Source organism: Acipenser ruthenus, chromosome 52, assembly GCF_902713425.1.
Source record: "Acipenser ruthenus chromosome 52, fAciRut3.2 maternal haplotype, whole genome shotgun sequence".
In the NCBI taxonomy this organism is placed as follows: Eukaryota; Metazoa; Chordata; class Actinopteri; order Acipenseriformes; family Acipenseridae; genus Acipenser; species Acipenser ruthenus.
Window position 1 is genome coordinate 3889300 of NC_081240.1, and position 15534 is coordinate 3904833.

The 15534-nt window shown below is 40.9% G+C and overlaps 1 protein-coding gene across 1 annotated transcript; it reads right to left on the reverse strand.

Moving 5' to 3' along the window:
- Positions 1-1854: 1854 nt before the first annotated feature.
- On the reverse strand, positions 1855-15082 carry LOC117432512 (zinc finger protein 501-like). Its single transcript, XM_034054452.3, has 3 exons — positions 14937-15082; positions 10387-10646; positions 1855-6604 (listed from the first exon to the last, which is right to left on the reverse strand). Exons 2-3 carry the CDS (start codon positions 10622-10624, stop codon positions 5337-5339), a joined length of 1506 nt encoding a protein of 501 aa, XP_033910343.3. The 5' UTR covers positions 10625-10646; positions 14937-15082; the 3' UTR covers positions 1855-5336.
- Positions 15083-15534: the final 452 nt, after the last annotated feature.

Below are 15534 nucleotides of genomic sequence, written 5' to 3' on the forward strand. Positions count from 1 at the left end.
ACGCCGTTTCTGTGGTAACACATCGACGCTTTGTCCATAGCTGAACGCATGCGTGCCCCCACGTTTTTGTTTTATTTTGTAGAAGCAGAGTACAGAAAGACTAATGGAAAGTATTTCGTATAACACCATGCAATGTAGATGACGTTGTAGTCTTTATGTGTGAAACGCAGAATCAGATTAATGTGATTTGGTTATTATTGTATATTTATAATGTACACGTTGCACGCATTATTTAACTGTTTGCAGCAATTAATTTCTTTTTTTTTGCCACATTCGGATTTTGTCTATGTTTATGGAATTCTATGTAGACCCACTTGTTCAATTTTGGTTTTTTTAAGGTAGTTTGTCCTACTTTGCATCAATTTATAATGTGAGCCCCATCTTTAAATAACTTCAGACTTCAGTATGTGTTTAGCATTGAGATGCAATGAATATAAACAATGATATTGTTTAACCTATTAAGTGCCATTGTCCTCATTTCAGGACAGGCTAGTTTGTCATTTTTTGGAGCATTTTAACCTGCCAGCTACCTGTTATTTAAATCTTCTCTTTAACTATATTGTTATGATAATTTTGTTAACTTCAAAGTAATTACATGAATGCAGCTTGCGTTTAGATTTTTTTTTTCAACCTCAGTAAATAGGATTGGATACACATTACATTCACCCTGGAGCTCCACTAACCTCAGTACATAGGATTGGATACACACTGCATTCCACTAACCTCAGTACATGGGATTGGATACACACTGCATTCACCCTGGAGCTCCACTAACCTCAGTACATAGGATTGGATACACACTGCATTCACCCTGGAGCTCCACTAACCTCAGTACATAGGATTGGATACACACTGCATTCCACTAACCTCAGTACATAGGATTGGATACACACTGCATTCCACTAACCTCAGTACATGGGATTGGATACACACTGCATTCACCCTGGAGCTCCACTAACCTCAGTACATATAATTGGATACACACTGCATTCACCCTGGAGCTCCACTAACCTCAGTACATATAATTGGATACACACTGCATTCACCCTGGAGCTCCACTAACCTCAGTACATATAATTGGATACACACTGCATTCACCCTGGAGCTCCACTAACCTCAGTACATATAATTGGATACACACTGCATTCACCCTGGAGCTCCACTAACCTCAGTACATAGGATTGGATACACACTGCATTCCACTAACCTCAGTACATGGGATTGGATACACACTGCATTCACCCTGGAGCTCCACTAACCTCAGTACATAGGATTGGATACACACTGCATTCCACTAACCTCAGTACATGGGATTGGATACACACTGCATTCACCCTGGAGCTCCACTAACCTCAGTACATAGGATTGGATACACACTGCATTCCACTAACCTCAGTACATGGGATTGGATACACATTGCATTCACCCTGGAGCTCCACTAACCTCAGTACATAGGATTGGATACACATTACATTCACCCTGGAGCTCCACTAACCTCAGTAAATAGGATTGGATACACACTGCATTCACCCTGGAGCTCCACTAACCTCAGTACACGGGATTGGATACACACTGCATTCACCCTGGATCTCCACTTAACTTCAGGTACAGCATTGTTCCCTGCCACTGATCAAGTGGATGCTCTACTAGATCACATTACACAACACTGAAGGACTGTCTGCTCGAGTGGATGCTCTACTAGATCACATTACACAACACTGCAGGTCTGTCTGCTCTACTAGATCACATTACACAACACTGCAGGATTGTCTGCTCAAGTAGCCCTCTAACTGCTGGACATGTTTTATGATGGTCCTGGGCTTTTAGAAATAAAGAAAAAACATGATGCTGGGACAGGGTTAACATGTTTTTTATTGTGTAAAATACTGTATATAACTAAGTAATAACAGACTACGTTCTTTTCTGGGGTTTTATGTACAGGTGGTAATGAAAGAAGCAGTTTTGATGTTTCTGAAAGAAGCAGTTTTGATGTTTCAATACATACACATTGTCTCTGTTGCAGGGGTGGGTCTCCTTACATTTCTGAAGTCAGTAAGTTTGTTCTGTTTCTCATTTATTAATGTAGCTTCAATAGCTTGACAAAAAATAGACAAAGCAAGATGAGTGGCATTTTTAAACCAGCTTCCTCTGCCTCTGAACAGCAGATATACCGGTAGGTGTGTAATGTAACTAATGTCAGCACAGGGCTATATTGTTATGCATACTAATTTGTGTTTTCTACTTATTCTGGCACACTTCGATCCCTATCTGCACGAATTAACGGATGTCTGCTTTACATGAGATACAAGCAAAATCCAGTTGGCATGTATAAAGTGAATTGGAAAAATGCAAACATTTGACAATGCAAACATTTGTGATCAAAAGTAAATTGAGCATTGTACACCTTGTGTTCTGTATCGCTACTGAAACCAATATATTTAAAGTGGTCAAAAAACAAACAAACATCCAAGCTGAGCAAAAATCTCTCTATACATCCTAATGTAATAAAGAGCATCCTGGAAAACAGCTGGGATGGTGCTTTCCAGGGAGGTTTTTACTTCATGATGAACTCTTTCTAAACAAAATGTTTTTTGTAACACATCAATACAGCTCTTTTATGCTTTCGTATGAGGAAGGTTATATACTTACAAGTTGGTAGAATACACACACTTCCATCCTATAAGATAATCAATGTATATATATATATATATATATAAATCTATGATATGATATTACAGCAAGTATAAATATTCCATGGTAATCACTGGAGGCTCCATTGCACTTTTTAGACTCCAAAATATTTTTGTGATATGTGCGCCTCTAGTGCTGAAAATCTGGCATTACACCTCAGTTTCAAATACTGCACTGAATATATGGGGTACCATAACTGCTGTACCATTTTATTAGAATCAGATGCCCCCTGTATCTAATAGGTAACATATGTTTAATTGATTATTGATTTAGTATGAATCTTTGTGATGTTGAATATTACAGGTCTTTTTCATCCATTGAAGCACCCCAAAACACAAAGAGAGAATGTGAGAGGCTGTAGGAGAAATGTACCACTACACTTGTTATATTTTTAGACTAAGGGATGATGGGAGTTTCACCTACAAATGATGGCTAATAATGATATTTACTATGGAAGTTGTTTCACCTTTAAAGTAAGTGCAGCTAAAATAATAATGAATTACATATGGCTCAAGAGAACAGTTCTTTTTTTTTTTTTTACAACATATCATAGTACAGCTTTAAAAAAAATCCCTGTTTGAAAAACTCAATTTGTCAGATTGTCTTGCACTTCGTGGGTGACACAGAGTAAAATTGTCCCAACTCCTTCACAGCCTTCTTTCCTGTCAGTAACGAAGTAACCAACCAGCTGCTTCGATGAATGACTGACATGCTTTGTAGCCAGCAAGTCGCATTGACCCAGATAACACTGCAGGGGTTAAATCACAGAGGAAGTGACGCAGTAATCAATTTTCTGTAAGGCAAGGGAAGAAAACTGAGAACTACTTTGACCCAGTGTGCCAGATTTCTGTTTCAAAATGCACACATGTCAAAACTTCTTTCAAAACTAGTCAGTAATGAAAAGAACAAGGCAGGGAGATTTATGAAATTATCACTGTAAGCAATTTCATTTCTGCAAATGTACCCCCTATGGTAGCTTCATTTAAAGGTGAACTACTTCCGTAGCAAACATTTCATTTGTGGCCGTCCCATCCTACATGTCTTTTGATTCGATGTCAGTTCATTGGTATCAGTTTAGTAGATTCATTCAGCTGAACAGTATTTCACTCAGCACACAGCAAGAACCACAGAAAGCAGACTGTATTGTGCTGAAGTATCTTATTATTAAAGGTTATTATTATATTATTGACCCACTCCTACAGTAGGCTAGCAGATCTACAGTGCTATTGCAGACTGCTCTGCAGCACCCCACAGTAATCATACAATGCTTTCTTGTTCTACTTTGTAACAGAAGAGACTTTGAAACACGTCTAAAAAAACAAGAGGTTGACTTGATCAGTCTTTAGCCTGCTGGGATACAACACAGATGTGTTTTCCTGTCGATTTTACAGCACAAAGGAAGAACTCTGGATTGCATCAACTACTTATTTCTAGGGGTAGCCTCGGAAAGGTGGATGAAGCAATCAAGGCTTACCTCAGCAGCAAAAACCTTGCCATTGAATTTACACTGAAGACACCGAGAAAGACTTCTAGTGGAAACGTTTGCCATTGAATTTACACTGAAGCCGCTGAGAAAGACTTCTAGTAAAGCAAATAAATGTTTCAACTCCTTCGTTCATAAATGTAATGATTTAGTTTTTTTTTTGAAGGTGTGGCATAACACCTGTACAAACTTTTCTAGTGGAGACTGTAATTCAAACCAGTCCAGCTTTGTAGAAACCAGCTCAGCCAGTCCAAATGATTAAACATGTTCTATAGAATTAAACTGGAAAAAGGTTTCTGTGTTTGTGTGTTCTTTGTTTTAGTTGTATGCTTTAATTTGGGACTTGCAGATATCTTAAAATGATAGATGTAAAAAGTTGCTGCTAGTTCTGGTTCTATTAAGAAGCTAGTAGAGGCTGCAGGAAGAGCAATTACAAAAAAACAACAAAAAAACAAAAAAAAAAACACATAATAAGTGCTCTGGCTTTTCTGTTCCGTACCACATCATGGATTGTTATTGCTGTGTTAGCTGTTTGACAATGTGGACAACAATCCAGACACTATCAAAGTACTAGAGCAGACGTTTTGAAAACCGCTTTGAAACGGACTTTAAAGTTATAAGTGTAAAAAGTTGTCAGGATGTTAACAATGAAAATAAAAATTGCAGGTATGTTATTTAAACAGTTGTAGCAACACGTGGGGATGTGGAACCCCGCTACTTACTCTTTAACCATCCTAAAAATGAGAATAATTTACAATTGCTTATTAACACCATTAAATAAAAGAGTTCCAAACTGCAGGTTATACTGCTGCTCAGGTATTCTGTGTACTTAAGTAACAGTTCAGGAGTTCCAAGTTCAAGAACCAACCAAAATAGCCGTTATTACTGTCAGGTCCTTGAACATAACACACTGTACCCAAAAAAAAAAAAAAAAAATTAAACAAACATGTCCACTGAAATAGCTATAGTGAATTACCTGACTTATAACAGCAATACAGCACTGTAGTAACTATGGTTACATTGAGATAACCACACACCTGGGAGTTGGGAGACCCCACTGTCTTTATTCCACAACCTTCCTTTTATTCGATCCCACCATTGATACGTATTTTACAAAAAAAAAAAAAAAAAAGGAAATCCATCACGTGGGTGGGTGCGCATTTTACTTGGTAGCCGCAGCCAAAGCCCTGGCGTGAATCAGCTGGTGTCTTTTCAGATTGCCCGAGTCCTTAAAGCTCTTCCCACACTCTGTGCATGGGTAGGGTGCCTCCCCCGTGTGAGTGCGGATGTGAATCTTCAGGTTCCCGGAGTCCCTGAAGCGCTTATCACACATGGTGCAGGGGAAGGGCGCCTCTCCACTGTGAATGCGCTGGTGCGTGCGCAGCGAGCCCCGCTGCGTGAAGCTCTTGCCGCAGACCGCGCAGGGGAAGGGTGTCTCGCCCGTGTGAATGCGCCGGTGCGTCTTCAGGTTCCCTGAGTCGCTGAAGCTCTTGCCGCAGTCACCACAGCGGTATGGCGTGTCTCCGCTGTGGATGCGCAGGTGCGTCCGCAGGTTCCCCATCTGCGTGAAGCGCTTCCCGCAGAGCGTGCAGCCGAACGGGGTCTCACCCGTGTGAATGCGCTGGTGCTCCCGCAGTGTCTCCATCCTGCGGAAGCTCTTACTGCAGACGGTGCAGCGGTAGGGCGCCTCGCCCGTGTGGCTGCGCTGGTGCCGCTTCAGGTTGCCCGATTCACGAAAGCTCTTCCCGCAGTGGCTGCAGCTGTAGGGCATCTCCCCCGTGTGCAGCCTCCTGTGGATCTTGAGCTTCCCCGAGTCCTTGAAACCCCTCCCGCAGTCCGGGCAGCAGTATGGCGCCTCGCCCGTGTGAATGCGCTTGTGGGTCTTGAGGTTGGACAACTGGCTGAAGCTGTCCCCGCACTCAGAGCACTGGTAGGGAGTCTCCCCGGTGTGCGTCCTCAGGTGTGTTTTGAGGGTCCCGTACTGCTTGAAGCTCTGCCCGCACTCGCTGCAGTGGTATGGGGCTTCGCCGGTGTGCAGCCGCTGGTGGATCTTCAGCTTCCCCGAGGCTTTGAAGCGCTTTCCGCACTCGCTGCACACGTAGGGCGTCTCCCCAGTGTGGATCCTCTCATGCACTTTGAGGCTGGTCATTCTGGTGAAGTAGCGGTCGCACAGGACGCAGTGGAACTGGCCCCCTGCCTTGTTGATCGCTGTGAAGTCGACAAGGTCATTGGAGCCGGCCGGCATGCTGCTGCTGAAGGCGCTCCCATCGGGGAGCAGGTCTGAGGGGGCTGTGCTCTGAGAGGACACGGCTGGGTGCTCTCCTTCCTCCGGGGCACCTGCTTCTACCTTCACCTTGCCAAGGTCCACTTCTTCCACACTGACCTCACAGCTCGGAGATGGACAGGGTGCATCTTCTTGTTCTTGTTCCGCTACAGAAGGGGAGAGAGAGAAAGAAATGACTACATATTATAGAATGAAAATGATGTTTCAATAAAATACAAACACAAATCTGCCCCCGTGCCAGACCTCAAGTTGTTGTGGCAGATCCCTAAACCTTAATTTTAGCGGTCCATCTGACCCTACTGAATAAAATATCTGATGAATTTCAACTGGGCCAGGGTCAGCTGATTTTCTTTTTCGCTTTGTTACAGGCGGTAAAGTGACAGTGGGCGGGCCTTGTTCTACGAGAGGAGAGCTAGTGGCTGAGTTAGCAGCAGTACAGACAGCGGTGTCAGGAGCTGGGCTATCTGGCAGATCGTCGACTTGGAAAATGGACTTGGATCGTCGACTAAGAAAATGTGTTGTAAATAAATCAATGTTTTAGTTAATTCAGTTGATTGGTTATTCTAATTAATAACACAAACATAAATGAGTTAATCAGCATATGGACTTGCTATCAAGGTAAATAACAATATTTAGTTGTAAATGTATAATCTAGGCTATTGATACAGAATATAATAAATGTTATTTTGTTTGTTTTCTACAACTGTCCGAAGCCTACCCCAGTGGAAGCTTCCTTGTTGAAACAGGCATCTTCATCGTATGGATTTGGTAGACTACCAGTCATGTGATGCTCTCGTTTCTCCCTGGAAACGGCTTTTTTTGCTTTAGCCTTTAAATTTTTATGTAATAGTTTTAACTGCTTCAGTTCCCGACAGTTTACTCCACTGTGGGAATTGAATTCTGCACTGATCTTTGCCCAGGTTGACTCCTTCCGTGCTAAAGTTACGTTATCCGTCTTTATTTTCTATAATTTCTTTGTAATTTTTGTTATCAAGAATTAAATTTGATAACAAGTTTTTCTCAAATAAAGAAAACGCAACAGTTTTACTTATTGTAGCCATGGTTATGCTCTAATGTATCACTTCACGAGACGATGTACGTAATGAACCAGCATCACAGACACCATGAATCCAGGATTAACGGGTGAGTTTTAGACTCAATCTTGGAGTCGCAGATCTGTGACCAATCTTGACGTGCGCAACAGAAATGAATCCAGGATTCAATCCCGGATTAGTCAATCCTAGATTGGGTCGAATCTTGATCTCGATGTGCGCAACCCACCCTTAGACAGTAGAACATGAAGCGCAGGCATAGGAGGAAGCTAAATGGAAGACCGAATAATGAATTGAGCATGATGCAGCACGACCAGTCTCATGGCCCTAGACTGCTTACATGTTCTCTATGCCAATGCTCAGAGTTTGCGTTGGCTATTAGCATATTTAACATCCATAAATGTTTTTAAAATTAACCTATTAATGTCTAGTGCCTAATGCACGTGCTTCTATCACTGAAACCCGAGTACGTTCCAAGAAACTGGTTGATTTGGCCATAGCTTGTGAAACTACCAGGGACTAATTTTTAAAACTTGAGTGTCTAAGTGTCTAAGAGGGCTAATTCACTAGCGCCCCGTTATATTAAACCCTGTGGTGGTCCCCCCTCCCCCAGTATGCTGTATTTAGTTCTGCTGATAGATGATTAAAATACAACCCCATGACTTATAAAATGGCATATAACAATGCTGTTGCTGGGCAGTTCCACAGTCTCGGACGTACATTTCAGACACTTTAAGGATGTGGGCAATCATTAGTATAATCATGGAGTAGCTTGTTACTTGGGTATGGTATGTCAAGCTATTCGGACTGGAATTCAGATAGACATTATGTGTCTTGATGAGAGAAATGCTCATAAAATATCATGGTGTCCAACAATCTAGACAGCATTCAGAACTGGGCAGACACATGGCAAATGACATTTAATAGAGAAAAGTGTAAAGTACTGCACGCAGGCAATAAAAATGTGCATTATAAATATCATATGGGAGACAATGAAATTGAAGAAGGAATCTATGAAAAAGATCTAGGAATTTATGTGACACTGGCACAGTGATGCAGGTACAGCTATGAGCGATTATCAGAGTTGTTTATGTGTGTGGAATGTGCACAAAAAATTTATTTTGTGTTACATGTTGCGTGTGGTGTGTTAATGTTGGTGTATAGATATTGCTGCACGGGATAGAAATGGATCTGTGTAGCACAAGTGATTTAAAATATATAGTTGTATTTAGGCACAGGGATTGCACTTAAAGTATGCACATGCATTTAAAGTGGTGTACCACAGGGATCAGTATTAGGCTCTCTGCTATTCCTAATCTACATTAATAATTTCGATTCTGATACAGTAAGCAAACTTGTTAAATTTGCAGACGACACAAAAATAGGAGGAGCGGCAAACACTGTTGCAGCAGCAAAGGTCATTCAAAATGATCTAGACAGCATCAAGCCAGTAATACAAAGACTATTAAAAAAAAAAAAAAAATGTATGGACATTTCTAACACAAACTGCGGTTGGGACATATCATAGTCTGACATTCACGAGAACAGAGAGTAGATAATTAAAATGTTGTTATTTTGGATATAACTAACTTATATTTATGAGACTGCAACAATACACATTTACACATCTTAATTGAAGGTACATGTCACAAATACCAGTTATTTTCATGACATGTGCACTGTTACTGTCAAGATTTTTTTTTAAATTTAAAGTAAAAAATAATGCATTTGTTTGTGTGTGAAATGCCATATATATATAAAATAACTTTTCATAACAAAGATAAACGAACAAATGTTACAGTGCCTATTGTTACCAAGTATTGCAGTCTGAACTCTCTAAACTCCCTTCTGCCTCATTTCCTCTGCAGGCCGGGGCTGTTGCTGACCGGCCCTGACCATCCCAGGCCAACAGAAACGTGTTTCTGTGTTTTTTCCAGCAGTGGAAACACCTGTTTTACGGCCGTGGAAACAAGGCTTTCCTCAGATCCCCCTCTCCCTTTCGTCTTATGATATCCCAGCATGCCTTTCTTCTTAAAGGAGACAGCCTCGATACATGACATAACTCCCACAATATCTCATAATAAGAGGAATACACTTTTTTTGTGTTTATTGGTATAATAATACCCGAAAGTAATCGTAATATTTTTAAATAAAAGTAGCCGGCTAGTGTGTAAGCTACAGTGTAATTATTGGACGAATTGTCATGGACTCTAAGAATGACATAAGAGCAAGAGTTGAGAGTTAAAAAGGTGATTTAGCTAGGTATTTGATGAAGCTTGGGTAAGGTGGTTAAAGACAAAGGCTTCATACCAGGTGATTCCCGGTTCAAATCCCAACTCACACTGTTTGTTTGGTACTTTACTGGAAGTTAAATAATAAAGGTTTTGTTGGTTGATGGGCTACACTTGCATCAAGTGTCTGATTATTACCAATACCTTCCAGGAATATTCTCAAATATATTTGTGAGTTTTAAAAATCTTACACTCTTGAAAAAGTTATTCCAAGAAACCGTATTTCAGGGGTTCCAAATAGTATACAAAGAACCTTTTTAAAGCAGTGTGGAGTAGTGGTTAGGGCTCTGGACTTCTGAGCGGAGGGTCGTAGGTTCAATCCCGGGGGGGAACACTGCTGTTGTACCCTTGAGCAAGGTACTTTACCTAGATTGCTCCAGTAAAAACCCAGCTGTATAAATGGGTAATTGTATGTAAAAATAATGTGATATCTTGTAATAATTGTAAGTCGCCCTGGATAAGGGTGTCTGCTAAGAAATGTAATAATAATAATAATAATAATAATAATAATAATAATAATAATTAGGATGACTGTGTCTGTGGGGTTGCCTGATTAGTGGAACTGCCCTGCTATAGGTTACGTACGTGTCTCAGCGCCAGTGGAAGCTGTTGGATATCTTCTTTCTGGCTTGACTCTTTTCTCCAGAGAGACTTTCACAGCATTGAACTCAGGACTGGGAGGCTCCTGCATATCAGGGATGATTATTCTCAGCAGAGTCCCCTCCTCATCTTCCTCCTCTTCTGTGTGGACAGACTCCAGGTCTGCATCCTCAATCACCGTTATTGAGCCCAGATCCACGACGTGCTCTGCAATGTCTTCCATTGTCCAGCCTGCTTCAAGGACTCTGTTTGAAACAAGCAAGCAGGCTGTCATGAAGGAACACACTTCATCACTCTTAGCTAAATGGGTCTCTAGATCCAGATCACGCTCCCACATGCGACAGTGCCGGTTTCCTGTTCCCAGAACATGCCACTCATTTCAATCAGAGTGGCAGCATTGTTGCAGGAGGGAGTGTGAACTGGATGCACTGCAATGTTTAGAAGAAACATCCTCTTCCTCCTGGTGAACGCTCACGAGTAAAAGCTGGAAAAAGTAATTCCCGTGTTGATTTACCTGTGATGTGTGAATGTAGCAGTGTGCACCACCCATTTGCGTGTTATGTGTTGTGTTGCGTGTGGTGTGTTAATGTTGGTGTATAGGTATTGGTGCATGGGATATAAATGGGTCTGTGTAGCACGAGTGATTTAAAATATACAGTTGTATTTAGGCACAGGGATTGCATAATCACTTCACGTGCAGATAAAGCATGTAATAGTATGTGTGCACAGGATTGCACAAATTAGTTCACGTGCTGGGATTCAAGTGAATAATTAATTAGTAACTGAATCCCGGCACAACCATATATACAGATGCGTGTTTTACTCACTCTGGGTTGTGTGTTCGGTGAGTGGAGAGGAGAATTAATTAAAAGGATAAATAAAATAAATAATACAATTGCTATTTCGTGCTGGAAGGAACAGCACGATATTTGTTTGTTCTGACTCACCGTGTTTGTTTGTCTGTTAGTCCATTGTTTAGTGTTAGTCCGTTTTGTTTGTCTATTAATTTTGGCCTCAAGTGCCGTGTGCTATTTTTGTTTAAATCTTTTATTTGTTTAATTCATTAAACACACTGAGCGCAGCCATTTCGTCTCAGTTTCACCTGCCAGTACTGCCTGTCTGTGCGTTCCTTTCTGGCCTGATGTCACGCCTACAGCCAGCCTGTTCACAGTGAATAATAAAATAGCAATAATATCGGGAATATGTTGGAAAAAAGAACTGCTGCGATACGGACAACACAGGATACAGCAAAGAGAAGCCATGTGTTTCTGTAACACTGCTGCGATACGGACAACACAGGATACAGCAAAGAGAAGCCATGTGTTTCTGTAACACTGCAGGGGGTGCTGGGACACTAAGCATGATGCATGGATGGCTGTACAGGCGTCCCAGCTACGTGTTCCTGTTAAAATGTAACACTGTTCAAGTGTGTTAATGGATAACCATACTTCACTGTGTTTCTCTAATCTTTCTCATTCTTACCTAACCCTAACCTTGCTCATTCTTAATAACATAAGAAAGTTTACAAACGAGAGGAGTCCATTCAGCCCATCTTGCTCGTTTCGTTGTTAGTAGCTTTTTGATCCGAGAATCTCATCAAGCAGCTTCTTGAAGGATCCCAGGGTGTCAGCTTCAACAACATTACTGGGGAGTTGGTTCCAGACCCTCACAATTCTCTGAGTAAAAAAGTGCCTCCTATTTTCTGTTCTGAATGCCCCTTTATCTAATCTCCATTTGTGACCCCTGGTCCTTGATTCTTTTTTCAGGTCGAAAATGTCCCCTGGGTTGACATTGTCAGTACCTTTTAGGATTTTGAATGCTTGAATCAGATCGCCGTGTAGTCTTCTTTGTTCAAGACTGAATAGATTCAATTCTTTTAGCCTGTCTGCATACGACATGCCTTTTAAACCTGGGATAATTCTGGTTGCTCTTCTTTGCACTCTTTCTAGAGCAGCAATATCCTTTTTGCAACAAATTATTATTATTATTATTATTATTATTATTATTTATTTCTTAGCAGATGCCCTTATCCAGGGCGACTTACAATCGCAAGCAAATACAAATACATTCAAGTGTTACAATACAAGTCATACAATAAGAGCAAGAGTGACCAGAACTGAACACAATATTCTAGGTAAGGTCTTACTAATGCATTGTAAAGTTTTAACATTACTTCCCTTAATTTAAATTATTTTCACAATATAGCCGAGCATCTTGTTGGCCTTTTTTATAGCTTCCCCACATTGTCTAGATTAAGACATTTCTTTTTTTTTTTTTTTTATAAATGTAGTCGTTGCCAATTAGTTTTTATTATTTTCTCCCCAATTTGAAATGCCCAATTATTTTTAGGCTCAGCTCACCGCTACCACCCCTGCGCTGACTCGGGAGGGGCGAAGATGAACACACGCTGTCCTCCGAAGCGTGTGCCGTCAGCCGCCCGCTTCTTTACACTCTGCAGACTCACCGCGCAGCCGCCTCAGAGCTACAGCGTTGGAGGACAACGCAGCTCTGGGCATCTTACAGGCAGGCCCGCAGGCGCCCGGCCAGACTACAGGGGTCGCTGGTGCGCGGTGAGCCGAGGACACCCTGGCCGACCTAGCCCTCCCTCCCCCCGGGCGACGCTCGGCCAATTGAGCGCCGCCCCCTGGGAGCTCCCGTCCACGGTCGGCTGTGGAATAGCCTGGATTCGAACTCGCGACATCCAGGCTATAGAGCGCATCCTGCACTCTAGCGAGTGCTTTTACTGGATGCGCCACTCGGGAGCCCCCCAGATGAAGACATTTCTGAGTCAACATAAACTCCTAGGTCTTTTTCATAGATTTCTTCTTCAATTTCAGCATCTCCCTGTAACAGGGCGAGGAGCCCTGTACATGTGTGTGTTTGTTTATTTATGGAACGGGGTACCCCTCCGCCCCTTCCGCCCCTGTGTTATTTTGTTTTTGTATATTATGATTTAGTTATTGTATTTGACGGTGTGTTAGTTTGTTTATGGTTTTATAAATATGTCAAAAGCATTCAAAATCCTAAAAGATATAGACAATGTCAACCCAGGGGACTTTTTTGACCTGAAAAACGAAACAAGGAGCAGGGGTCACAAATGGAGATTAGATAAAGGGGCATTCAGAACAGAGAATAGGAGGCACTTTTTTACACAGAGAATTGCGAGGGTCTGGAACAAACTCCCCAGTAATGTTGTTGAAGCTGACACCCTGGGATCCTTCAAGAAGCTGCTTGATGAGATTCTGGTATTAATAAGCTACTAACAACCAAACAAGCAAGATGGGCTGAATGGCCTCCTCTCGTTTGTAAACTTTCTTATGTTCTTATTTCCTTGAATCCCTACTGCGTTCAGTTTAACTATTGGACCAATGAAAATGGGTCATTTTCAAAAACTTGCACTTTAGCGAATAGGCTAAAAATGATCAACCTGGTATTGTTTGAAATGTAGTTTGCCTTACTGTTATGGCTTCCGGTTGACTTCTGCAATATCATTTTCTAGTTTCTTTGATTATATGATGTTAAATAAAAGATTATATATATATATATATATATATATATATATATATATATATATATATATATATATATATATATTAACTATGTCTCAATTTTAGGCAACGTTAGACTTTTGGCCATAGCTGTACACACACACACACACACATATTTACATATCTCAAGAGTGCATGAAAACATATTTGGGTAGGAGTTATATTATATCATTGCACATATATTCCAGGTACAGTTAGAATATATTATTCGGTTTTATGGGATTATGAAATATTGTTTAACAAGTAGTTTTCCGTCATGACTGTATTCACACAGGCCCGTGACCCACTGTCCTTGGTTATACACCATGTATGAATATATTTTGCTCGTTGATACATATTACAGACATAGGATTATTACTAGTATGGCTGTTCTGTATATTTATTTTATATGGGTGTTCAAACTTGTTTGAGAAACTAATTAAAATGCATTCTTTATTTTTCAAAAACGTAACATATAGCATTGCGTATTGTTCTATTCTACATGAAAAACACGGCGATTGCAAAGATTACATTTGAACAGAAATGTAGTTTAAAGGCGTACGGAGACTGCCGCGCGGCATTGTGGTAATTGACGTTTGTAATCAAATAGACGTTGCCTGCTCTCAATGTGAACAAGGCTGGTTAACAACTACAAGTCCCACATTGCCATGCGTGTAGCTTCTTCGAAGCTTGGGTAAATAGGTATGTTCAACCGTATCTCATCGGTAAAACTAGCTATACATCGTAGATTAACCTAAACAAAACGAAAACTGAACTTCACCTTGCAAGACCCTTGAACTGAATAATGCATTTTACAAAACAAAAACAAAGCGTTCTAGTTTACATGGGCGCCCCACGACTAACAAGCTCTGAGTGTGACAACTTGGGCAAAAATAAATACACTGTACTTAAAAAATATCTGTATTTGAAAACTATCCGCGTGTATTTCATCGCGCTTCCTTTGCATGTTTTTTAAAACTGTTTCTTAAAATAAAAAGGTTTTCTTACATTGTTCCGCCGTTTGCAAGTTTCCGGGTTAGCTTTCTTTGTTCGTCACAGCTGAGCTTTTGGAAACCAACGCGTGTGATTGGCTGAAACCGTTGCACGTCCGATTGGCTTATCTCCTCCGGGTCGGGTGTTGGCTTACCACTTGGTATACGTTGTGCAAAAAATGAAAATGTATTTTCCATGACATAAAATGGCGCTGTCATTACAACCCCCCCCCCCCCCCCCAGCCCCAAAACAAACAAACAAACAAACAAACAAACAAACAAAAACATTGCAAAATTACCTTCTAATTCTTTTAATTCAAACTTTCCATTAAAATATTCTGGCACTGCACATATTTAAAGTAACGCATTATGATTAAGTACACAGATTATTAATAAACAAATTGAAATTGTTCTTATTAAGATACATATTTTACAGATACATATCTATTGACTTAAATATGCATACACATACTTGCCAACATTTGGAAACTGTTCAGCAGGACGCTCATCTCCGGGGTATTAACCAGACGTATTAACCCCCCCCCACCCCCCCATCTCAACACGACACGACACGACACGACACGACCCGACCATCATGACAGTAAAAATAGACA